Consider the following 27,550-nt stretch of genomic DNA (forward strand, 5'->3'; position numbering starts at 1 on the left):
ACACTCCTCGTTCTGTTACTTCAAAGTGTGCAGAGTTAGCTTGGTCCATCATAACAACGGATTTATACAAACTTATCAGTGACCGATCAACTGAAGTGGATAATTCGATCCATTAGTGTATCTTGTTATCTACTCGCTTATTCCCGACATTAACATACTTTGAATATTTATTGGGATAATAAAATGCATTACCAATATGATATTATCCTGTCGTAGTCCATGAAAGGGGAAAACCAGTTAATTCAATACGTATAAAAAATTATAAGTTTCATTAAAAATCACATAAATTAATTAATATATGAAGTGGGATAAATATGCTACTAAGAAGTTATTTAATGTTAGTATACTTATTTTAGTATAAGAAACGGTTGGACTAAAGCAAAGGGGGTGCCGACACTTAGAAAATTTTTCATCGGAGTAATGTTATTATGACACCTATTTTTTATTAGGTATGTTATCGTAGAGAATACGCTAAAATAAGCAGGTTTTGTAGGAAAAACTTCTCTAAAATCAAAAATGGCCGAGATATTTGACCCGCAAGTTGAAACCACTACTTGACAAATTAAAATCAATCATTTGGAACAGTAAATTTAAGCAACAGAGACAAGATAGGTGCGACGACGAGCGAAGCGAGGAGGAGTGTGTTAGGTTGACCGCGATGATCGCGATCAAACAGAGCGCGAAGCCGAGCGAGCGAAGCGAGCGTGCCGCGGCAGCGGCCGGCGAACGCCAGAACAGACAAGTTATTGTACCTACTAAAAAAATTCTAAGTCTTTTTTTTGCACCCCCTTTGCTTTAGGCCAACCTAAGAAACGATTAATGTTTAGATATATTGACTTTTATGCCATCAGTCAGCAGACAAATAAAAACCCTGACAAGTTAAAAAAGTAAATATTACAGGACATTCACCTTGTCTAGGCACCCTATCCAGCGTGCCTAGCCAAGATGCGTAGCGAACGATACGGTAATCTCGCTCTATCACTCTTCCATATTAGTGCGACGGAGACAGTTACGTTTCGTTCGCTACTGAGTGTAAACAATTGGCATTTCGGCTAGGCACCCAGTTAATGTTTTTCACTGAAACCCATTTACTTCTTATAAAATTTTCTCTTTTTGAAAGTTGGTCAAAAATGGTATTATTCACTCGAATTTACAGATATTCAATATATCAAAATGGACTCAATGGAACAACAGAAATAAAAATAAAATCACATATCCATCAACATGCTAAAATCATAAACTTGGCTTGACCATAGACGGTTATAAAAACTACGCCAGTAGTTCGGCGTTAATTAAAAAGAAAATAACACTTACAATTGTTAAGATTCCATTGTTATATTACAAAAAACACAACATAGAATTACAATAAAAAAATATTTTATAGCAGTCTTCTCGTACACGTGCACAATACACCAAATACAACTTAATAGTAAAATCCTTTCATACACATTAACTATCTCATCCTTTACGCTAAGTCTGACGCATAACTCTTTCAAATACCGACAATTCGAATGACATTTACGAAACAAGATGCAATACCTATGACATCACACCTGGTGAATTAAATTAAATCGCTTAAGTAATTATTATGCTATTAACAGAATAAATAACTGTTATGAACTAAATACTTACCGTGAATCATTTGTTCTTCGCACACCCACTTTTTGCTATCACCTTCGAACACTGTCAGTTATCTGGTCTTATCTTATTCGTAGACTCGACATAATCAGCTCGTACTGCTCGTTAGGGTTCACTTAAAATTAACAACGGAACTTTATAAAAAAAAATATTATGTACGACGTTAAGGCTACATTTTTTTTATACTACGTCGGTGGCAAACAAGCATACGGCCCGCCTGATGTTAAGCAGTCTCCGTAGCCTATGTACGCCTGCAACTCCAAAGGAGTTACATGCTCGTTGCCGACCCTAACACTCCTGTCCCTCGTTGAGCTCTGGCAACCTTACTCACCGGCAGGAACACAACACTATGAGTAGGGTCTAGTGTTATTGGGCTGCGGTTTTCTGTAAGGTGGAGGTACTTCCCCAGTTGGGCTCTGCTCTAGATCTGGAATGAGATCCGCTGTCCTGTGCCCTACCACACAAATAATCACATACTATATAGGTATATTTATAAACACGCGATAGAGTTCAAAGTTTTTTAACTCAAGTAGGCCTACTATCGAATTTTCAGATCGTATAAATTTTATAACACTAAACTCTGACGTTTTGTACACATGTTTAATGTCATTCCCGGGTCTAATGCGATTAAATTTGAAAAATCAGATAAAATAATGTAATTTAATCGCGTAACACCCGGTATTGACATTAATTACGTATAAATTTTTAACGATATTTGCAAGTACGAGTAGGTTTTTAAATTACATTTAATCATATATTGCAATTACTTTTTTAAACTCTATCATTTTGATGCCCCAAATCGAAGTTCAGATATTTTATTGCTATATAGGTCTGTTTCTACATTTTTTTGGTCGAAAAATTTCTATTTTGTTTTTTTTTTAATTTTTCATATTTCAAATATTATCTCGGTCATTTTTGATTTTAGAGAAAAAGTTTTTTCTATAAAACATGCTTATTTTAGCGTCTTCTATACGATAGCATCATAAAAAATAGGGGTCATAATGACAACAACACCCATCGAACTTTTTCTGTGCTAAAAATCGGCTCAACTTTCAGGTCCAACATCTCGGCCATTTTTGATTTTAGAGAAAAAGTTTTTTCTACAAAACATGCTTATTTTAGCGTTTCGAATGAAATTTTTCTAAGTGTTTTATGATTCCTGTATAATTTTCAAATTTGTATAAGTCCTTATATTGCGCCCCCTTTGCTTTAGGCGGACCCGAGAAGATCTTGGGGTCGTGGATGAGGTGAGTTAAATGACACTCAATAGTCTAATACATGCACGTATAATAACTTGGTGATACAGAGGTGGTATAATATCACGGTAAGCGGACGGGCTCGACCGTCTGTCGCAAGATTGTTGAGAGAAATGGCCGTTGGCGGACTTGGCGGCCCCGCTGCCCCGCGCCCCGCACCATGCATTGCGTCGGCGACGGCTCCCGAAGATGCCCGAACAAAAACGAGGCGTTAACAGGTACTATATAGTAGGTAGAATTTAACAAATAAAACACTATTACAGTAAACGGTACAACTTTATTCCAATTACAACATTAAATGCCTCGATTCTTACACCTAACCTTTAAATAAGTTTATAGTTTAAATTAATATTTCTGTATATTCTAATAGTTTGTTCTGTCTGTACAATCCATTTCTCTTACATTTAAAAGTTTAAAACTAATGTTTACAAAAATGTGTATTTACAAGAAACTTTTCCCCTTAGTGTTGATGAAAATACTGAATTAGGTAATTGCATTTAATACCTAACAACTATACGAAATCTAATTATAAATAGTTTAATATTTGGTAACTCTTTGCTGTTAATGAAGAAATGTATGTAAAACAAGTGAAAGTTACAAAAATGAAACAGCTAAAACCATTTTCAGACTAGATAAAGACTTATGAAATGTTTCTACATACATACAATACATACATCCAAACTATTATGGTTAAGAAAGGATGTCTCGTCGTACGTGAATGGAATCACGCGCGTGTCACATTTTATGATAATTTTTAAATTTAAGAAAATCCGGGTAACACGGCCGTTACTACCGAAATACGAACTCGCAACCTGTCCAGTCGCTCTTGGACTCTTGGCAGTCTCTTTGAAAAATTCACCGCGGTCGAGAAACTTACACAAAAGCCCTTGTTAATAACGACAGGACCCGTGTTCCATACGGTCGCGACTCGCGACTGCTGCGAGTTCGAAATTGATGTAGGAGGTCTTTGCTTCAATTGTCGCTTTATTGAAAAACTGGTTTTGTTAACAGATGGCCCTGTTTAATAGAACATTAACCTTGTATTTTAGTTGGCTAATGCTTTCAATCACACTTCCTTAAGGCGAACGACTTAAAGTCAAAGAAATAAGACTAATACTGAAGTTACTTACAATCTAGAATTTACACGAATACAAGTCGATCGAGTTAATTTTTCGAGACGATATATCTTATAGTTAACTTTCAAATGAAAAAGTTACCAACAGAAATTTTTGGATAGGTAAGCAGAGGTAGGACACGAACTGGCAAGGACCTCTAAAGATAACATCTGTGAACTTTTTGATTTCTCATCTCTGTCAAGAAAACCTGGATTCATCAGGAGAAGAGAGAGACCTAGGCTTGGAGGCGTTAGCTTCAATAGTGGCAGGAGTAGACCGTCCTTTCCTCCAATCCGAGGCAGAGTTCTGGCTCTTATTATTGGTATAAGTCGACGATGTGACTGGTATCTTCTGAGTCTGCTTAATTTTCAGCTTGTTCAACCACAAATCTCTAGTCTTTTTATTCCCCAACACGAAGAAAATAAAGAGAACGAAACCTTGAAAAGTCGCAGTCAACGTGAAAAGATACGCCGCGACAATGTTTGAAGCAAATAGACCGAAAATCCAGGGTAAACCAAATAGGAAGACCAAGAGACAGCTAACCGAAGCGCATCTTAAGGCTTCATTAGAATCGCCGTGTCTCTGGATCCTTCTAGAAGCAAACACGGAACGAACTATTAGAACAAATAGCGTCCAGTTTGCGAGTAACATGATAGCTATGGGTGCGTAGATTGTCAACCAAAGTCCAAGTCCGGATGGATAGCAGAAGCTTGAACTGGGAGACATCTCCTCAAACTGACCTGAATAGGCATGCGGACTAACGGCAAGAAGTATTCCTACTATAGCGCATGGAGTCCCCCAAGAAAATGCCGAAGCTCTCAACAACTTATGAGACGCATCCCTAGTAAAAACTAAAACCAGTCTCCTGTATGACAAAACAGCTGCCACAAGCATCCAGCAAAACGATGCTAAAACGGAATAATGTAACAAGACACCAACTAACAAACATGTAACGTCGTAGTGATCGAAATTAGCGAACACTACAACTAAGAAACAGACTATTAGAATGAAGATTGCAATGCAGAGTTGCAACCAAATCTTGTTACTGAAGTCTCTTCTCCAGGATCTGAATATAGCTGCTGTTATACCAACGCAAAGTAACCCAAAGATAGACAGAACACATCCTACGATGGAAAGGACTTCTAAAACCGCCTCGTTTCGCTCTGAGAAGACAGTCTTAGGTACCAGGACCTCAGCGAAGTGGGTGAGGTGATCGCAGCGACAGGTGTCCAGCTGGTCGGGTTCGGAGGCCGGGATGAAAGTGCAGCCATCTTGTGACCAGTAGCCGGAGTTGTCGTCTAGGAAGTGCCAGTAGGCGCAGCTGCGGGTTTGGTTACGTTCAAGGTCGCCTACTAATGGTCGAAGATGAATATCTATTACCTGAAAAGAGAATTGGAAACTATTAAGTTTTTTGTATTGTAGTGACTATGACCAATTGTGTAATAATTATAAAATAAAATAAATGTACTTCTTTCATTGAATATTTAAGTGTAAGAGCAAAAAAAGTGTATTTAAGAATACTTAAACCAAAACAAGACAGCTGAAGAGATAAAGTAAGGAAGCTTACTTCCTTACAAAAGAACACAAAACACAAAAAACAGTGTGGTCAGAATAAGAGGGAAAGCAGGGAGAAGAAAATGAGAAACACAAAGCGAAGTTGTAAAAGAAGAAGATATCGAAGACAGAGAGTTAAAAAAGAAAGATGACAACTTGATGAAAAAATTGTTGTAAGAGTGGAAAATAAATAAAATAAAACTTACTTCCCCATCATCAAACTGGGTGAGGTCTTCAATCTTGATGCTAAGGACTCTGCTGTTGACAGAATAGAGCCCATGGCTAGACATGAAGGCGCGATCATTTCGGAACACGACGAAGGTGATGCGACGAGATGAATTGACGACTGATTCTGGAAGGTGAACGACTGCCTCGCTCTCATCGACGTATAGGTGGGTGGAGTTAACTTCTTCTGTAATTTGGAAAAACACAAAGGTGAGCTAGTTCCAATACTAGAATCTGCTTGTAGCATGCTTATAGAGTTAAACCAAGACAAGTTTGCAACGATTTTGATAGCACACGCAGTGCAAGTGTTATTTTAACTTCACTTCACTCTTTTCTTTGTGGCTACCGCGCAGTTAAGCGCAATTCTGCCAAAAACGAGTATCGAGCTTGTTGTTGCGAGTATGGCTGACATGAGGGTATATCATAAATAATCGGATCGAGAGATGACATTAAAATGTGTAATACCTGGAAGAAAAAAGACGGACACAATATAACGTCAACCACCACCAATTTTGAACCATTTGTTCCAAAAATGAGACATTAAAAGCACATAAAGGATTAATAGCACATAATATATTTATAGTTTTATGTTGTTTTTAGTCATGAATTTGCTTAGGGCACATAATTTTTTTGTTATCAGTTAGATATAAAAGTGAGGCCATATTAGTGGGTAACGGTATGTTAAGTCTTGGCAGAGAAGAAAACAGGTGCAGGTGCAAGTGGTTGTGCAGCAATCTTCAGTCCCTTTACTGGATTCGTAGGCATACTTAGGTCATAAGCATGGCGATGTTGCTAGCAAAGCTTCGTAAAGAGCTTACCGGAAATAATCTCAAAGGCATCAGCAGAGAACACCTTATCCGCAGAACCCTGGGCAGCAATCCTGAGTCCTTTCACCGGACTCTCTGGACTCGAGTCAGCCATAAGCATGGCTATGTTGTTGGCGACGGCCTGCGCTTGATGGGAACCATTCAGGTCGACTCTGGCGGCCAGTGCGTCGACTAGGTGAAGCAGTTCACCGGGGATCTCTAATTCATCTTCTATATCCAGGAGTGCATCCACCTGAAATATAAAGATACTTTAATATAAAGTTTTTAATCGGAGGGCTAACAGCTTTGATCCCAATTACAAGAAGATTGTGGGCTCTGTACAAATCAGTATACAGTAAAACGAAAAGCATATAACCCGCGTATGTTTAGATAAGAAATATGAGACATAAAAATGGAGGGGAGGGAGGGAAACGATAACTTCTCGGCGTGTTTCTACTTCTATTTATTCTTATAAACCTGAAAGCTATATGCCTGTCAAGTATCGTGGTTTCTGCCGGATGGGACCATACCTCCATACTAAATCGAGCTAAGGAGCCGCACTAATTGAATAGAATAGAATCATTTATTGCATTTATTGAAATTGAAGTTACCTGATCAACTGCGTCGGTGGCTGTGTCCATCATAATGGGAATGGTGTTATTATTGACTATTGCTTCCAAATCGTGCAACACTTGCTGTAGCTGTTCTTCCTGAAAATCGTATAGAAAACATTTTAACATTAGAAATGCGGATTGTATCTTATTCAAATTACAATTGAAAATAATCTTAATGTTTAAAGACGATACTTAAGGCGCTTAAGGAACCGTTTGCAAAACGTCACGCGCCAACGCGCGTCCTCTCGCATAAAACATCCCTCCTTCGAGAGTCCTTTCCCAATCCCTTCTCTAAAAGCGAAATGGAGGTCTTACTTAATAGAAGTCATACATAATCGCAATTGGACTTTTTCGAGTATGTCGTTATTGACTCTAAGTACCCTAAACAAAATAGTTGATAAGACATTAGAATCAATAAGCAGGGATAAAGTAAAATTTTATAAGCTTTGCGGAGCGATAAAGTTATGTTTCACATGCAATTTGATCATGCAAAACAGTTGAATGAAGTATGTCAACCAAATGTTAACAGCCCATGTGTAAAAAAATGAAAAGTCATTCCAATACGTGTCCATAAATTATGGTTGAAATAATAAAATCAATTCACCACGACTGACATGAATGAAAAGTAGGAAACGATGAAGTAGGTGAATTAACGTACAGATAACCTAATCTATCTTAGGTACAGTCACGTGTAATAATATGTTGCACAACGAAAACCGCGAAAATATCTGACTCGATCTTATTTGTAGAGACACAAGAGCGTGTCACATATTATTTGGGCCATTTTCTATGAAAAGGGACCTTATTCTCGATGGCGCTTACGCCGCACAGCTTCGCGCGGCATTGTATTTATATCGAAGCATCGTTAATAATGGCGAAAGCGCCATCGACAATAAGGTCCCGTTTTATAGAAAATACCACATTTTTGCGGCCTTCGAAGAGTAACATATTATTGCAGGTGACTGTACAAATCTGGATAGTGTTATTGTTATTATAATGGGCCTTATTTTATTGCCTTAAAAAAACTGTATTGTCAGCTCCGTTATTTTGTAGATTCATTACCGTAAACTGGGCTTTAATTTTGAATTTTGAATCGCGGGGAAACATTGATTATGATTAGGTATACATTTTTAGGGTTCCGTACCCAAAGGGTAAAAACGGGACCCTATTACTAAAACTCCGCTGTCCATCTGTTCGTCTGTCTGTCTATCCGTCTATCTGTCACCAGGCTGAATCTCATGAACCGTGATGATAGATAGACAGTTGAAATTTTCACAGATGATGTATTTCTATTGCCGCTATAACAACAAATACTTATTAAAAACAGAATAAAATAAATATTTAAGTATCCCATACAACAAACGTGATTTTTTTGGCGTTTTTTGCATAATGGTATGGAACCCTTCGTGCGCGAGTCCGACTCGTACTTGGCCGGTTTTTTGAGAAATATTAGGAACTTTAGTTTTAATGAAAGCTCATTTATTTTATAATGTAGTTGGCAACCTTAAAAGAAATACATGGTGAAAGAGTTCAGAGACCAATTCCTTATAGATAGTTTTAAAATTGATGATCAATGTTTCCCAGCAATTAAAAGCAACCCAGTTTACCGGTACCGTATTTATATGTTGAATCTTTAGACCAAACTTTCTTAGTACATCTAGCAGATGTTTCTCCTTTCCTTCCTTTCTCTTACCGGTGGTCTAGGCCGTCCTGTACTAGGCGGTGCAGGAACAGGCGGTTCAGTTGTAGTGGGGGGTGGTCGTGGGAATGTTGGAAGAACAGGGTTGGCCGTAGACACCTCTTCCGTAGTAGTCACTTCTTCATTACCAGTCACTTCATTGCTATATGATTTGTTGACCGTGGTTAGTGTGGGTTCCGTGGTTGTGATTTCTTCGGTACAGGGGGTGCTTTCAGTGGATTCGAAACTGTCGTCCTGATTTCTCTCCATGCCATCGTTAAGCTATAATATTTTGGTTATTGTTAGTGGGCATGATAGGTAATGGTAGACTTATAATAAAACTGGAGTGTTTTAGAAACAATAGACCTTAAAGCGATATTTTATAGACATAGTATAATCCGATGAAATACATGTGCATACACAAAAGTATTAAAACAAAACAAAAGTATTGGGTTGTATTTAATAAGGCCCAAATTAATTTTGTATTAAGCAGAACCGTCTGCTAACGATGCCATAAAGTTTAGAAATAAATTAAAAGTGGAAAAATTCACTGTCTCGAGCAAGGCTCGAACTTGCGAGCCTGTGGATCACTAGCCCGTCGCTCTGCCAACTAAGCCACCGAGACCTAACTCGAGGACAGATAATATTTCCATTACACTGATTTAAACTTTCACGATTTTTACTCATTATTATTTACAACGACGGGACTTAATCGCGTAAAATAGTTTTAAATTTACCTCCGACGTTTCGAGGACGGCGTTGTCCCCGTGATCTCGGAGAAGACTGGCTAAAGTTGACATCAACATCTTCTAGGCGCGCGAGTTTTTCGAACTACCCGCACTTGGTCTTGTTTATTAACTTGAACGTTTTGCGCACTAGGGATGCTACCGGGTCGACACACAACACGTCGGAGGTAAATTTAAAACTATTTTACGCGATTAAGTCCCGTCGTTGTAAATAATAATATTTCCATTTTTGAAATTTGATAATTCTACGGTATGTTTCAATTTTTTTTTCTTCCTTTCGTTGTACACCCTTGTGACTATGAACTTTCTAAAACACTCCTGAAGTATTAAAAGACATTTAGTTAATAACATGTGTCTTGCATTGTAATGCTTTGGCAGTGAGTTTGCCATGCAAAGCAATATGGATAGAAGGCTAGCGAGCAGCCACCATCACAGCCAGAAGAGGGAGAGGGACTGGATGCAACTACCACACCGGTAGACCCAGACACGGCTCAGACCGGAAGTCCAACAACGCCAACTGCGGACTACGTCGCTAGGCGACGACATGCGATCAGCCCTCAGTTCGCCACCCCCTCATCCGGGGTGCAGGACACCGATTACGATACAGAGTAAATTAATAGTTTTAGGCTAAGGTCATTTGTAATAGTACTAAGGTACATTCTATCTATAAGGTGGAGGGATGCTAGATATGTATACATGTGTGCGTGCACGCCGCTGTATTTGTAACCTGTTTTGTATGCATGAGAATAAACGAGTGTTAAACTAGCTCGCTTGTTTGTTGGTCGTGCACCCTCCCGTAGCACCCCTAGCGCAGATATAACACGATAGATTTGTTATGGCAGTTTCATTTTTATTAGAGTTCCGTACCCAAAGGAAGGGAGGGGTTACGGGACCCTACTTAAGATTCCGCTGTCCGTCCGTACGTCCGTCCGTCCGTCTGTCACCAGGCTGTATATCTCATGAACCGTGATAGCTAGACAGTTGAAATTTTCACAGATGATGTATTTCTGTTGCCGCTATAATAACAAATACTAAAAACGAATAAAATAAATATTGAAGTGGGGCTCCCATACAACAAACGTGATTTTTATGCGTAATGGCACGGAACCCTTCGTGCGCGAGTACGACTCGCACTTGGCCGGTTTTCTAAACTGATTCGATTGAAATGGGGTTGGTAACTATCAAAGGTTTGCATTGATGGCACCAGGTTTTACCTGTCTCTAGTTTTGTTCTATCAGATTTGGCTTAAAGAGCTACCATCCAGCGAGTAATCAGGCACCGGCCTAGATAGAATGATACAACTGCCCTGCTAGTGACGGTCTCCGACAACATACAGCAGTTGTCAGCTTGGGTGATGACAAACTGAACGTCTTCCAAGTATGTTTGCAGCAGCCAATAGTAATCAAGCACCGGTCTAGATCGAAAGATACTCAAAACTGTAATATTCGTCCTGCTGGTGACAGTCTCTGACAACATATAGCAGTTGTCAGCTTGGGTGATGACAAACTGAACATCTTCCAAGTATGTTTGCGGCAGCTAATAGTAATCAAGCACCGGTCTAGAATGATACTCACACCTGTAGTAGTAGTTTTCGGCTCAGCCGTTGGCATGTCAACAGTAATATTAGTCGTCTGGTGACGGTCTCTGACGGCATAGAGCAGTTGTCGGCTTGGGTGATGACAAACTGAACGTCTTCCAGGTAGGTGTTTGCGAGTGCACTCGTCTAGAATGATACTCACAACTGTAGTACTAGTAGTTTTCGGCTCAGCCGTTGGCATGTCAACAGTAATATTAGTCGTCTGGTGACGGTCTCTGACGGCATAGAGCAGTTATCGGCTTGGGTGATGACAAACTGAACGTCTTCCAGGTAGGTGTTTGCGAGTGCACTCGTCTAGAATGATACTCACAACTGTAGTACTAGTAGTTTTCGGCTCAGCCGTCGGCATGTAAACAGTAATATTGGTCGTCCTGCTGGTGACGGTCTCTGGCGGCATGGAGCAGTTGTCAGCTTGGGTGATGACGAATGAGACGCCGGTGTTGAAGTCTCCTGTGCAGGTGTGGTTGCGACAGCCGGTGGTGATCACGGACTGGCCTGGAAAACGATAGATAGACAGTCAGGCAGGCAAGAAAATATATCTTTGGGTTTTGAAAACACAGAGCGAAATTAAGTGCATACAAAAACTATGACAATAAGAAATTATCTTTCAACTCACGAAACCTAAAATCACAAAAAAATTATGGTTTCAAACATTTTGACTGAACAGATGTCGGAGATGAGACGGAGAGCCTAAACATTTTGCGCGTTTTCGGGATTGGTCCCATGTCCCATGGTAAAAGTGGCTCAGCTTCACCTTTCAAAAACCTAAAAAGCTAAAAACCTAAGGATTAAAAAAACTCCCCGTATGTGCAATGGTTTATACAAGTCAATAGGTACATTACATAGGTAAAAATGATGATAATTTGTGGTGATATGTTAGATTTATAAGGCTCATCCGGTGTGTCCTAGCCCTAAGTTAGCTCCTAGTCATTAGTTAATTTGCATGTTAATTTGTTTTGTAATTGCACTAACATTATTTTTATTAGCTATGTAAGTTACTAACACATATGGGTGTATTAGGCCTGAAATAAATGTCAATTTAATTTAATTTAATTTAATTACATGATAGCCAGCCTAAGATATTCGCACAGTGATAAAAGACATTCATCATTGTTGATATTTTTTTCTTCTTTTGATAGTTTTTACATTACAAAATTGCCCTACTCTTATCGTAAGCGGCCAATGAAGAATTATGTGACCGAGCAACGGCGCACGTGAGTACTTGAGTAGAATGAGTAGTCGTTTGCGTATAAGTACTACTCAAGTACTCACACACTTTGATTTGCAATGAGTTCAAGGTCTAAAAGTAAACCATGATGATACACAGGTTTTCCATTTAAAAGTCAATATTTTTATGAGATCATAACATATAATTTGCGTGGTAATTTAACTGACTGCGGAATAAAAAGTGCCTGCCTAAAGATAATTAGAACAGCGAGAATGACAAAAGCAAAAAGTGTTGTAAAAAGGATATGAATGTTAATGTGCCTACAGTCATTAGACCTTAAATGGGAAACTAAAGTCACTGAAGATACCATCGTTAGTGGTATAGTTCGGATTAAGTTTTCTGGATACGATTATGTAAAGTTTAATTGCCCTTTCAACAGATATATTGATTAGACTTATATTGACCGGGATATAGACCGTGATTACCTTTTGTATTATTTGTGAGCTCCCGATATTTCGACGCAGTTACATGCATCATGTTCACGGGTGACTAGTGAAACTAACCGTGAATCATTCAAAACTCTAGATATATTGATGTAAGTATCAGAAGTACCTACCCTATTGTAGGCCCTCCTTTATACTTATATTTAGATTATCCAATGTTAAATGTGTGTACACAACGTTTAACGCTCTTATAAATCATAGTGGAAGCCGCTCGACACCAAATTCAAAGAAAAACCGCAAATCTATGTACAGGTTAGCCGTTTGGCACACGCATACTAGAGGTCAAAACAAAATTTTTGACCCGCAGTTCCTAAAAAAATTTCCCTTAGGAGGGGTACAGGAGTGCTGAAACATTATTTTTTTGTATCACTACCAATTGGGACCCGCCCCGGCTTCGCACAGGTCGTTCAGCTAATTTACATAAAACCTTTACAAATTATACATAAGAACCTTCCTCTTAAATCACTATCTATTAAAAAAATCGTATCAAAACCCGTTGCGTAGTTTTAAAGATCTAAGCATACATAGGGACAGACGTACAGCCAGCGGAAATATTTGTTTTAAGGATGACGCACGTTAGACCGGGGCGCGTCCGGGCCGGAGCTTCCGGCGCTTCGTTTTCTATGGAAGGCATCACGTGATCACCTGTCATGTCATAGAAAAGTAAGCGCCGGAAGCTCCGGCCCGGACACGGTCCGGACACGGCCCGGTCTAACGTGAGTCATCCTTTATACTATGTAGTGATTTATGTTCATTTAGCTTGAGAAAGATACCTAAACCATATTTTAAAACTAACACGGGACTTAATCGCGTACAAACTTACGTTTATTTATGGCCTGAGTTTGTACGCGTGAAAATCGTGTTAGTTTAAATCAGTATATACCTAAACAAATTAGATTTAAGCGCTGATCTCTCAACACTTAAGCCGTAGGTATAATAAATAGTAATCAAGATCTTGAGCGTTTAATTGACGACTAAACAAAACAAGTAATGAGCAAGACTACGTGCGCTTAAGGTGGCATTATGTTTCAGTTTGTCTCCTACTTATAAATATAGTATAGTATAGTTAAATATAGTAAATATAGTATAGTTATAATTTAAATAGTAGTGTGTCTACTTGAAATACACAAATTAAAATATTTTCATAGAAAATAATTTAATTTGTTCTTAGAGTGTCAGCTACTTCTTTGCACATATGTATTGGACGAACAAAATATGGTGCGACATGGGTTATATGAGAAGTTGCTTTTAAGCTAAATTTTATGTAATATTGTCTTCGGTTACCGCGATAGTTACTCATAAAATAAAACTAACTAAACTTGAAATACACAAATTAAAATATTTTCATAGAAAATAATTTAATTTGTTCTTAGAGTGTCAGCTACTTCTTTGCACATATGTATTGGACGAACAAAATATGGTGCGACATGGGTTATATGAGAAGTTGCTTTTAAGCTAAATTTTATGTAATATTGTCTTCGGTTACCGCGATAGTTACTCATAAAATAAAACTATTTAAACGGACTATATCGCGTATATTGAATTTAAAATACATCCCTAAATATAATGCTTATTTTTTTTTATATCTTACACAAATCCATAATTCGTAGGTTCACAATTCGATTCACCACTATGGTCGATCCTAAGATATAAAATATTCGTTTAGGGCGGTTCCCTGAGCCAGAAGGCGAAAAATCTCCTTATCTCATGTTTTTATCTTTAATAACATAGCTTCCGATACACGAATTATGACACTTCGCTCGATACAATTAATTCCCAAAGTAACCTCTAACTCGGACTTTTAATCAAACTTTAGTCAGTTATTTATTATGTGATACTATAAACAAAAAAAGAAGGAAAAACAATCTTAACTTAAATAGTAATTTCATAGCTTTCGAATTTCGATATTGTAGGGTAACGTTTTTAAAATAAATAAAAATCGACAAAATTCGATCAAAATTGACACTTGGCGCGCATATCTTTCCCGTTCTATCTTGCGAAATGTGACAGTGACAGCGGCAAACCGATGGAACGGCTAATGAATGTTCGGTGGTGTCGGTGATGTTGACGACTCTTTACTACTATTAACAGTCCCCGGCAAGCTCGGTTCTCCATACAAATGTAGTTACCTACGCTCTCATTTTAAAACGACTAGCTAGATTGTTCTGAAACTTTGTACTTAAAATAGGATAAGAATTGTAGCTCCAGTTACAAACTATTGTAATTGAAAAAAAAAACAGCGAATTTAAATTTATCATACGAAACTTGTTTATCACTGATTTAAACTTTCACGATTTTTACTCGAAGACTCTTCTCCGAGACCACGGGGACAACGCCGTCCTCGAAACGTCGGAGGTAAATTTAAAACTTATTTTACGCGATTAAGTCCCGACGTTGTAAATAATAATGAAACTTGTTTATGCTCTATTTCGTTTGTTTTATATACTAGAGCTATATAAACTAATTACGGACCTAGATATACCTCATGTTATTGTATGTGCAAAGTTTCATTATAATCCGACACGTAGTTTTAAAATGAGAACGAAACTCCGTTTGAATGGGAAAGTGAAATTCCGCCGAGATTGCCGGGGACTTAAGTCAATAGAAGCCATACTAAAAAAAGCATGGACTAATAACTAAGTAGAAAAAGGCGCGTAGGGTTACTGCCATCGTATTTAATTTGACAGCTACATAAGTAATTGGTCACAAATCATTAAGAAACAAGCCAATTGAAGTCTTATTGTTAAGAGTGGCCAATTACTGTGTAGTGGCCAATAGCAGTCACCCTAATTCAATATTTGTATGGGAGATGGAAGGGTATTTTTCAAATGTGCCGCCTTTTTCTACTGACATAATCGCACTACAAGCCTCAATCAGTTATTAATGGTTTATCTTAATCTGTCATTGTGACTTATGTAAGGAAGGGATAAAGGATGACTCACGTTAGAACGGGCCGTGTCCGGGCCGGAGCTTCCGGCGCTTACTTTTCTATGACATGACGATCACGTGATGCTTTCCATAGAAAACGAAGCGCCGGAAGCTCCGGCCCGGACACGGCCCGGTCTAACGTGAGTCATCCTTAAAACGTAAATTACCAAATTCAGCCTTGTAAAGTTTTATGAATAAGGGGGTAGGTAATATATATTTATCTTTAAATTCCATTTTCAAAATCATTCGTCTGAAATACCGCCATTTGCCTTAGAAGGGCAGTGGCCCCGTTGGTTCAGGCTCTTCTCTCACTCTCACTGAGCGTAAGCGTAAGCGAGACGGCTGTGCGTGCCCGGGACCGCGGATATAATGTTTTTGATTTTAATTTTTTAGTAAGTTTTAATTCTAATCTATGAGTAAAGTAATCGATGAGTTCGATCAAAAATAAAATTGCGCATTTTCAGAAAGGGCTATTCATAAATTATGTCATTTCCAATTGGGGGAGAGGGGGGGGGTCTGGACATCGGATGATGGTAGCATGACGTAGGAGGGGGAAGGGGGGTCATTCCCATATGACATCATCTCTCGCATCTTTAAAAAGTGCTTCAATGAGTAAAAAAAGGAAAGGAATTCGTGTTTCTATAAACTGTTAATGCTATAAAAAATTACCTACTAAACTAGAATCAATAATAAATTAAGTTATAATAAGCTAATGACATTGATCAAGCAGTTTTCATATTTTTAGCTTTTGTGCTAATATTTATTTTTAAGGTGAGTTATATCTATTTTCGCGATTTTTGCTATCGAGCGTGTCAAAAAATCAGGTTCATCAAGATTGCTAATTAATTCTTTTACAACCATATTGTGATCCAAAAAGAGCTATGATTTAAAAAAAAAAACTGCTGGCTGAACCTACTGCACCTTAAGAGTGATAAGCGGTAGGTAATATAATTTTGCTCCACATCTGACCCTTGGTGCTCTGAACTTGATACTTGGAACTCAATGAGATAATTTGGCGCAATTACCAAGTCCATGCAGCAAGATTATAATTAGATGAGTTATGTTGTTTTTAATTTATTGTAACAAATTGCTCATTTTCTATCTATTTAACTAGATTTAGTTGTAAATTTCAACATATGTCAACAACCGTATTCATATATTTACTACTCGTCGACTTTAATGGTTGAATTGAAACTTCGTATACCAAACTATAATCGCATACTTTTCACTATGGGCTCCCGACTCAACTATAACTCTTGTACCTTAATTAGGCCACTCAGCAAGCTCCGTGGCCTAAACACGGTACTCGACTGAAATAGTTATTTGTTATACAAGGGTGCAAAGTTGTATTTTACCCGCGAGTGTAGAATTGAAACACGAGCAAGCGAAAGGATTCTATAGGTGAACCACGAGCGAAGCGAGTGGTTCTAAAATAGAATCCTGAGCGTAGCGAGTGTTTCAACACACGAGAAGTAAAATACATTTGCGCCCGTGTATAACACAAAACTTTTCACCTCACTATAGCGAGGAAAATGCAACATCCACAGGCGTTAGATCATCTTCATCACTGGAATCACTCATTTCTTTACGATATTATAACAGAAAACTCTGGAAGTTGTGTATTTTTACGCGAGTCGGTGAGAAAAGTTTTTTAGTAAAAAAATTGTTGACAATGTTGACATTTCTGACGTATGAAATGTAAACGATGCGTTTTGAAATTGCATCGACTCAACTTGTGCGTTCAGAATTATATTTAACATCATTATAAAAAAACAAACGTTTCTTTTGGAATTTTAAGGTTTATGACTTAAAATCAATAAATAAAGCTAAATTTGGTATTTTTCATTAGATTCTCAAACCATTTATTTAATGATAATTAATATCGAACGAATCATTATCATAAACGATTTACGTTTTGTTATCTGTCAGGCTACTTAAACACGCTCCATCCAAGGTCAAATTACTTTCCCCACTAGTGGATAAAACGCGTTTTTCCCCGCTTGTATTGAAGGATAAAAGACAACTTTCCGAGCTAGTGAGGGGAAAAACTTATTAAATCACGATTGTAAATTATACATACTATAGTACGATATCTTACCTAAAGCCACTCGTTTAATCCCTGGCAACCCATCACCAGCACAGAAGAAGGCCGGTCTCATGTACAACAACTCCAAACCTTCCCAGTACCCTGGAGGCACAATCTTCATCGTGGGATTCAACTGCACATGAAGCAATACAGTTCTTCCATCCAGAAACAATCTCTTTATCTTTATCATGTATATAACATCAGTCTCTTTGAAAGACCCTTCTCCAGAATCATCCCCAGTAGATCTTTTGTAGTTTTGAAGAAGTCCCTCAGCCTCATGGCCATCAGTGGTGGTGATCTCTCCAAATCTTTCGACGTACTTGGTTCTGTAGTAGATGTATTCTTTGACTTTTCTCTCCCAGATTCTGTATTGCTTGTCGATGTTTTCAAATCTGTATCTTCCTTTCAGTCGTATTTTGATTGCGTAGAGGTTCTCAACGTGTTTCTCGCGGGCGAAGAGGAGCTGACAACGAAAAGTACAATAAACAAAGAAATAATGGAAGTAATTTCCGAAGATTTAAGAAGGATTACTCACGCTAGACCGGGCCAGGCCCGGGCCGAGGCGTCCGACATGTCATTTTCTATGACGGCTGATCGGTGATCGCGTGGTGCTTTCCATAGAAAACGAAGCGGCGGTAGCTCCGGCTCGGTCCCGGTCCGGTCTAGCGTGAGTCATCCTTAACCCTTCTACTTACTAAAAACACTACTGCAGCAGTGAACTTAGAAATTCTAGCATCACTAAAACAAGACCTAAACGTGTAACAAGTGTTATTTTTCAGAGTGATTTAGATGCACATTGGATTCGTCCACACTATCCTATATCCTGGTTAGTTAAGCAATCATCTTTTATTAGATTACCTTATTGGACTGGGACACCCGGAAGTTTCTGGAATCCCTGTGAATACACCAGTACATGCCGTCAGATACGGTCTTGAGTGTGTACTTGTTGTCGTCGATGGCTATCTTACTGATGATGGTCGGGGAATATAAGATGGCGTCGGTGTAGCAGTGGATGTTGGACTCGTCGACTGAGTCATTTACGGAAAGGATAACATGGTCTCTGAAATAAAAAAGAACTGTTAAATATAGTGGTAACTGCTTGTTCCGTTCCCCCTCTCTCTTGGCACATAGACAAGGTATTAGTTAGATGTAGGCACTCAATGTACGAAATTCTTCGTAAGTGTCTAGAACTCTTGTAAAGAACAAAAGCTACCCTGGTATACTGTGATTTATAAAATGTCCAGGCAGTTACCCAGCATGGGAGGAAACGTAATAAAGAGATAACAGGTGATCGATCTGTAAGTAATCTGAACCTAACATGATATTGTGATTAAACTGGAGTGCTGTAACTATCATTGTTGTGAATGCAGTGAATGCGGCCCTACATTTGCTGCTAAAATCGGTTATATCAGCCACCTGAGAGCTCACGAGCGTCGCTCTCAATAATCAGTAGGTACTAAACTGTTGCCGTGGCGAAACCGGCCAGGACAGTATGAATGTTTTTTTCTAGCTTATGAAACTGTGCGGTTAATTTGTGTGCATTATATGTTTATCAATTTCTATGTAGTCCTTCATGGTTCGTTCACACAAAAGAACAACAACAAAAACAAAAGATCTCACTTATAATCGAACTTGCCTGTTTAAACCATGAAGCTAATTTTACTGTTTCACTCACGTATTTTTAGTCACTCGCGCGATATGCTTCGGAGAGCCTGGGTCTTCATTTTGAAGCACTAACACTAACAGTGCGTGAGCAGCAGTGACGATAGCCGCGCCCCGCGTACTTCTAACAAGACCTAGACCTAAATCTGGATTCAGCAACTATTTTCTATAACAAGATGTATTTTTTCCGCAAAGATATCTAGGACTATTGTGTAGAATTTAATAAGCTTTAATGTTGCCTTACACCATATTTTCAGTATTTTCACAGAGAACATAGATTTAGATTAAAACGCAAATTTCTCCAGGATGGTACACATTTTCCAAGATGGCTGCGATTCCTCGAGGTCCCCAAATGTCAAATACTGTGGACATGAAAAAGAGACCTTTAATTAATTACATACCCCATTTCAGGACTGTTCTAGAGATTTCAAGTTAGTCCTAATCCGATTATGCTATAGGCTCTGCGAAACATGTTGCGCGAGTGACTAAAAATACGCGAGTGACTAAAATTAACTTAATGTTAGTCTGACTCACGACAGTTTAAATTCGATTATCATCTACACATTTTTCTAACAGCTACTTTTATCCAAAAAATATAAGTACATTATACTAAGTTAAAAAAATAAATAATAAAGATACCCAAAAAAGAACAACACACACAAAACACAGAACACATACACAAGAAGACACACAAGAAGAATAAATACATACACAAGAACACACAGAAGAATACAGAAGAAGGGTTATACACAGATTGCACGTAGAACCGATGGCCATTGGGGCAGAAATGTTCTCGAGTGGCAACCACGTACCGGAAGGCGCAGCGTGGGTAGACCCCACAAGGTGGACTGATGACCTGGTAGTGGGAGTCCGCTGGATGCAGGTGGCGCAAGATCGGACATTGTGGCACTCTTTGGGGGAGGCCTATGTCCAGCAGTGGACGTCCTCTGGCTGATATGATGATGATGATACACAGATGATAGGGATGATATATATAACTTACCCTTCAACAGTAAGGATTAAACTGACGTTCCTCAGATGTATTGACCTCTCGCAGATGACATCCATGAATATGTAAGTATTGTTGACTAGATGCCAGGCACTGTCTCGTAACGCCACCAGTGAATTGTTACTCAAAAATTCATCCACTTCTAAACTCAGACTTTCTGAGTCAGGTACCTGAAAATATGAACATCCTTTGAAGTAAATGGCACTGAAGATAATAGCAAATTGAAAAATGAAATATGATTTACTTAGGTATTAAAATTGCAGTTTGTTACGTAGTAGAGAAGTATTATATTTATTTTTAGAAGTATTCTAATGTTAGGCAGCCTAGGAATAGTGTCCTAATAATAAACTAGGTAAACCTGTTTTATAGGGATCAGGAAATTAACCACCGCTATTATTATAAACTTAAGTAAATCCACAAATCTGCCAGGAAATTGTGTTAATGTCTAATGTACTGAAACGAGGCCAGTGTGGATCCCTACCTACCTATATAATTCTTAAAAAGTCTATGCCCAATCCCAAGTATTATACTAATTCCATTATCAGTCTAATGGAGTTAGATGAGGCAGTATCTTAGAGCTAGATTTGTCAATATTTACGCCTTAGTATATATTTCATAAACACTTACTTTATCATTACCATCTTCATCGATAACCCATCTCAACTCATCCCCTGTCGTCGTCGCCTCTACGCCCAAAGGAGCAGTCCAGGCTGTCTTGTTAATATGGAGCAAAGGATTATTGGCATACCGCCATCCTCGATGTAGGAGCGACCCTCCTCGCTTTGAACATAATATTTGAGCTTGGCTCCAACTTGCTCTAACCTTTCCACCTTTTACTGTAACGGGAGTCAGGCAAGTAGCCTTTGGACTCCAAAACCTATAATAATCAGTCAGTTCTTCGCATTTTGATAAGCTATCTTCGTAAGGCTCTACCATGCAGTATCTATAATGCTTCTCAGTGCATCTTACAGCTGTGAAATTGTTGACAGGATGTATCACTACACACAGCTCTTCGTCTAAACCTAAAGAAGGGTTATACTTCACGTCATAAGTACTGGTTAGAACTTTTCCGATTGACGGAGAGAAAGACCAATCTATGAAAGGACCTCCCGGGTATAGCGATTTGTGCCCGGACCATAGTTCTATGTTAAGTTTTGTGATGTTGAGACTATGGTATAGCTCTGATGTGTAGAGGTTTCCCGCGCAGTCTTCGAAGATATCTTTAAAAGCTTCGGAGCCTTTCAGTCGGTAACAGATCGGCTTTTCATAACCTGTGTAAGCCAGGTCAAAGCCTATTGGGCAGATGGGTGTGTGTGTTTCTTTCTTCGCTTCTCCTAAGGTTATGCTTAAGCATGTTAGTATACATATGGCTAAAACGGCGACCCGATGCGGCAGAGGCATCTGAAACAACAAAATGGTGAATGTTTGATGTTCCCGCGTTATCTAATCGTGTTAACGAGCACAGATATCTGCAATCAAGCACTTAACGTATTCCAGTAATTTGTTTTGATTATGGGAAAACGGAAAGTTTTTTATGGCGCAACTAAGCTGCGACCTTTCTAGGCGGTGAACTGCATTAGATAATGTCGGTTGCCTGGCAAACCCATCATACTTTGATTCGGCGACCACCAACAGCATGTGCGCAACTGCGCAAACCTGTATAATGGGCTACCTACATGCATGAAAAATATTTAAATTATGATTTGTATTAGTGTTAATGTAGAATAAGGTCAGGACGATGCTTATGCGGATTACGTTTGTGTTTTGACGAAGCATTTAGCGGATTACCTTTGTGTTTGATTAGTTATGTTTGAATAAAATAAAGTATTTTGCATGAAACTATATAATGTTTGTTCAATAAACACGAAACTAAAGCAAAAAAAAAAAAAATTATTTATATATTTTTTTATATATTATAACATGTTTTTTATTGTCCCGATGTATATTAAACACTTTTATTAGATTCCTAATGTTATAACGGGAAAAAAATGGCGCCTACAGGTATATTTAAACGGCCTGTGACGTCACAGGCCGCGCGCTATTTCTATGCGGCGTTTTTATTCGCGGTTTGCAGATTTTCGCAAATGGGAAGTTTCTGGGGCAAACTAGATAGTGGGTCTATTAAAAACATTTGAATCTCACGGGAAGTTGCTGTGCTCTATGTATAAAATAAAATATTAGAGAATAAAAAGTAATTGTTCTTAGGCATATAAAATTAAATAAGCAAAGAACAACTTCCTTACAGATCTGTTTACCACTTAACTAACTTTAGAGTTGTTTAAATAACATCTTTAATGTTTCCTCATATTTTAATAAGTTATAATAAACAGGTGTAAAGATGATTTTAGACTTTATAAGAAAATCTAGAATATATCAAGGGATGATCAAGGGTAATTATTATTTCGAAAAGCGTTCATGATCTTTTGGATATAAAGTTATTGGCCGATACTATAAATATTCGACCTTGCTTAACTGCGGGACATAGATAAGATAAGATAAGATAAGATAAGATAATATTTATTGTATAACTGTGTACGATGTTGGTAATAATACATTTAGGATTCAACAGTTTGTCCATCACGGACGTACAATATACTTAAGACTAACCTATAACTAAATAACAAAATTAATACATGCATGCACTATTGTCATAAGCGTCAAATTCTTTCATGCTGTAGAACACTCTACTAATAAGCCATTTTTTTAGAATGGTTTTAAATTGTTTGCATTCGACTGACTTTATTTCAACAGGCAACTTGTTAAAAACTTTTATTGCTGCAATGTAGGCACTTTTATCCATAAGCTTATTGTTCACCTTTGGGATACGATAATTATATTTATATTGCACGCGCAAGTTATCATTAATTGAGGACAGTTTTGTGAAATACTCTCCATTGCGCTTTACAAAGAGGCAAAGCTCGAGTATATAGATTCCAGTTAGAGTCAAAATCTGCTTTTCCTTGAAAACATTTCTAACTGAGTGACGGTGGTGCAAGTGAAACATGTTTCGTAAGCATCTTTTTTGTAACCTGAATGTAGTAAGAACATCAACAGAGTCACCCCAATAAATTATGCCATAAGTGAGTTGTGAATGTACATTTCCATAGTATGCGCTCTTAACTACATTTTCTGAACATGTTTCAGAGAGTATAGATAAGGCATAAGCTGCTTTTGCAATTTTACAGTTTAAATCAGCAATGTGAGACTTCCAATTGAGATGAGAATCTATTGTAATTCCTAGGAATTTAGCACTGTCCACTTGTTCTATTGGCACCGCTTCTTGTGTTACGGTGATAGACATAGGTGAAGTTCTATAATTTCTAATTTGAACGAGTTTTGTTTTGTTTAAGTTAACATTAAGGTTTAGTGTTTTCAGCCATTCAATTACAGTGCCTAGTGTGTTGTTTATATTGTGTTCAAGTTGCTCATCAGTTAGTGATCCTGAAAATAAAAGTGTAGCGTCATCAGCAAATAGAACGCATAATTCATTGACAATTTTGGGTAATTCGTTAATATAAATTAGAAAAATAAGCGGACCTAATACACTTCCTTGCGGAACTCCTACATTGACAGTTTCAAAGTCTGATTGCTCCTGCTCTATGGTTTTTGTTAAACTATTAAACGATTCAATAACTGTCGCCTGCTTCCTATTACATAAATAAGTTTTGAAAAGTTTCAGAGCATTTCCTCGTATTCCTAAATTTTCTAATTGACGTAAAACAGTATTATGAACCACGCAATCAAAGGCTTTAGACAGGTCTAACAGAAGAGCAAAACATGGTCTCTTATTGTTAATCTGATCCCATATGTGCATAAAAATCTTAAATATTGCCAATGATGTAGATTTTCCCTTCTGAAATCCGAACTGGTTTGAATTAAGTATTTTGTTTGCTTGTATGAAGCTAAATAATCTACTGTAAATAACTTTCTCGAAGATTTTCGAAAAAGTTGGAAGCAGAGCAATCGGTCTGTAATTATTAATTTGATCCCTCTCACCTTTTTTATGTAAAGGTTTAATTAAGGCTTTTTTTAAATCTTCAGGAAATATTCCCGTCTCAAGAGTTAGGTTTAAAATGTGTATCAAAGGATCAGCGATAAAATCAATACTAGCTTTAATTACTTGTACTGGAATAGAGTCGTGACCAACACTTTTTTTATTGCTTAACGAGTTTACAATGTTCTTCAGTTCATTTTTGTCAACAGGGTTTAGAAAAATGCTTTTGCAGACGGTTTGGGAAATACATTTATAAGATTTATCACAAGCAGCTTTACTCGAATTTTGATTAAGAAAAAAATGGTTAAAAGTTTCGGCTATCGTTGAGGGATTCGATATACTAATTCCATCATTCATTACTTTTTTTATCATTGACTGCAGAGGGTTTACGGAAGAAGTATGTTGCTTAATCAGTGCCCATGAAGCTTTAGATTTATTGGCACTGTTGTAGATGAATTTATCATTTGTGATCATTTTTGCACGACGTATCACTTTTTTGTACAGTTTACAGTACATCTTATAATTAGTCAAAATCTGGATATTTTTGTACCTCTGAGTTAACAAGTGCATTTTACGCTTGGTTTTACTTGCCTTTACGATACCTCTCGTTTTCCAGTTAGGATTCATAGTACCCTTGAATCAATATTTAACAAACATTGTGCTCATTTGCTACAAATAACAAAGGAGAGACGATACGTGGTTGTCATCGTCATTTCACTATTCACTATTCAGAAACGTGATATATTTCGTGGAATTCACAATTCGCGCGATTCTCGTAAAATCATTATATTCGCGCGATATTCGATCAAGACAGCAGAGATTCTTTCTACAAGCGCTAAATTCGAATATTTATTTAAATCTCTCTCGCATACTTGGTTATTGGATACGCGTGCACAGAGAAAAACAAATTTTAGAAACAAGAACCAGATACAGTCAGACCAAGCTAATTGAAACAAATAATAATGCTTGGTTCAAGATTTTTTTTACGATCGGTATGAGTGGGAAAAGGAGATGTTTTGAATTTAATACATAATTCCACAATGACGCTATCGGTATGTATATAGGATAGGAGCCAGCCGAGTGAACAAATTAGAGCCAAACCATTGTCAAAATAGCTGCTAAAAAGTCCGACCTTACTCTGACCTCGTGATTGGCAATGGTCTAATTAGTATCTTTCTAGTATGTTTATAATAGGTTTCTTTGGTGTGACGTGTGTATTCGGGTAATCACTGCCAAATGTCAATTGCTGAAAACATTCAGACGTGATTCGTGAATAAATGGGAATTGTTCTACCGGCAAGAGCCCAGCTCAAATATATGATGATGATGATGTGATTCAGTACTATCCGTAGCGATTAGACTTAATAAAGTTTTACACAAAACTGAGTCCTAAACGCGTACTTTTCCATATTAACGATTTGATAAACGTAGAAATTAAAAAAAAAAAACGGCTTTTAACTCCTTAGTCTTTTGTGCTTTTTTTCCTGTGACTGCGGACTTGCCTATACTGACGATCTAACCCAGCTGATATTTTACCTGATAAATTACTTGCAGAAATCTGCGTTAGGTCACTTTCGCGTTAAGAATGTCTTGAATTCTATCGGTTGGTACTTTTAAAATTGACCTAAACAAGATTAATTCGTGTAAAGTCATTTTGAATATATTAAATAACTAAACTATTTATTCGGGGAGTCCTCTTTCAGTAGGTTTATATTGCGTGTTTTTAGATTTATTTGGGGTATAAAAGATTTAATTAAGTTTTATTCATAGGTAGCCCAGAACCTTACCCGGATGAAACTTATATTTTATGAAAGAACCTAAATCCTGAACATAAATAAATAGGGTTGCCTAAAGAAATATGATCAAGGCTATTTTTAATAAATTTTTCCTTCTAACTTTTTAACCATTCATCCAAGAATTATAAAAAAATCACAAAAATAGTGATTAATAAACACATTCGAAAATAGTTAAAACAATCGTGATCAGTTAAGCCGTTTTTGAGTTATCGCTAAAAGTCTTTCCATCTTATTTTCTTTAAAAGCCTGGCAACCCTTATTTGTGACCGGATTGTTGCAGGCAACCCTATACCATTGTATTCACAATAAAATTACCATTATTTTGATATATAATTCAAGCGTCTACAGATGGGTGCAATTATCGATTTTAACTCACCTGTTTAAACACGGCAACCTCATAATAGTGACCGGAAAAACATAGGCAACCTAATTTATTCATGTTGTAGAAGTTGTATACTTTCCATTGGAACTTATTTCGTTCGTCAGACAAATCGGTGAAAATTGAAGAAAAATTTTTTTTTTCAAAAATTTATTCAAAATAGCCTTGACCATAGGTATTTCTTTAGGCAACCCTATTAATTTATGTTCAAGAACATATTTTCTTTCATAAAATATAAGTTTCATCCGTCAGACGTAACGGTGAAGGTCGACCATATAATATATAACGTATCTTAGACTATACAAGGGGGCCCGACCCCAGATAGAACTGGGACTAAGGGAAGGAGGAAGAAGGAGTTTTATTCATAGGTATATTTAGTTTATAAGTAATTTGTGTGATTATATTGTTATATAAATTAATTAGCATCACAAAACCTTTACCTTTTTCATGTTCACGTGACTAAAGAATGCACGAAATGCCAGTCCAGCGCTTTGACTGCGATCATGTCTATTTACGACTCTGCCCCGTGGGCATAAAAGCGTCGCTTGTATCGAACCAGAAGTTCAGCTGGGTGTAACGAGCCTTGGGTTTGCACCTGTAAAAAATAAAACATTGTTAGGTAAAAGCCGGATAAGGAAACTAAAATTGATTAAAGGTGTTGCAAATGTAATTGAGAATATTGAGATATTTACAACATATCTTTGCAACTTTATTATTATAACCAGTCGATATGGCAGGGACGTCAATCTAAATAATTTGAAGCAGATCGCTTCAATTCAGTACGAGAAAACATTTAT

At 37.6% G+C, this 27,550-nt stretch overlaps 1 protein-coding gene across 2 annotated transcripts; it reads right to left on the reverse strand.

Annotated features, from left to right (window-relative positions):
• Nucleotides 1-3,151: 3,151 nt before the first annotated feature.
• LOC134742253 (adhesion G-protein coupled receptor G2-like) lies at nucleotides 3,152-27,348 on the reverse strand. 2 transcript variants are annotated; one of them, XM_063675281.1, is made up of 11 exons: nucleotides 27,194-27,348; nucleotides 21,213-21,986; nucleotides 20,580-20,755; nucleotides 18,773-18,974; nucleotides 17,927-18,377; nucleotides 11,540-11,724; nucleotides 8,902-9,168; nucleotides 7,206-7,304; nucleotides 6,607-6,847; nucleotides 5,770-5,975; nucleotides 3,152-5,389 (listed from the first exon to the last, which is right to left on the reverse strand). In XM_063675281.1, the coding sequence occupies exons 1-11, from the start codon at nucleotides 27,200-27,202 to the stop codon at nucleotides 4,208-4,210; spliced, it is 3,792 nt and encodes a 1,263-aa protein (XP_063531351.1). In that variant the 5' UTR covers nucleotides 27,203-27,348; the 3' UTR covers nucleotides 3,152-4,207. The 2 variants fall into 2 exon arrangements, with proteins under 2 accessions (XP_063531351.1, XP_063531353.1); XM_063675283.1 differs by lacking the exon at nucleotides 8,902-9,168.
• Nucleotides 27,349-27,550: the final 202 nt, after the last annotated feature.

This window comes from Cydia strobilella, chromosome 6, assembly GCF_947568885.1.
Source record: "Cydia strobilella chromosome 6, ilCydStro3.1, whole genome shotgun sequence".
Taxonomy (NCBI): domain Eukaryota; kingdom Metazoa; phylum Arthropoda; class Insecta; order Lepidoptera; family Tortricidae; genus Cydia; species Cydia strobilella.

Bases quoted from the DNA above. Each gene is read 5' to 3' on its own strand.
- LOC134742253 (XM_063675281.1), bottom strand. The intron at 9,169-11,539 runs GTGAGTATCATT...AAAATATTATAG, and splicing joins AAACTACTAGTACTACAGTT to CTTAACGATGGCATGGAGAG. The intron at 5,976-6,606 runs GTAAGCTCTTTA...TCCAAATTACAG, and splicing joins TGCCTTTGAGATTATTTCCG to AAGAAGTTAACTCCACCCAC.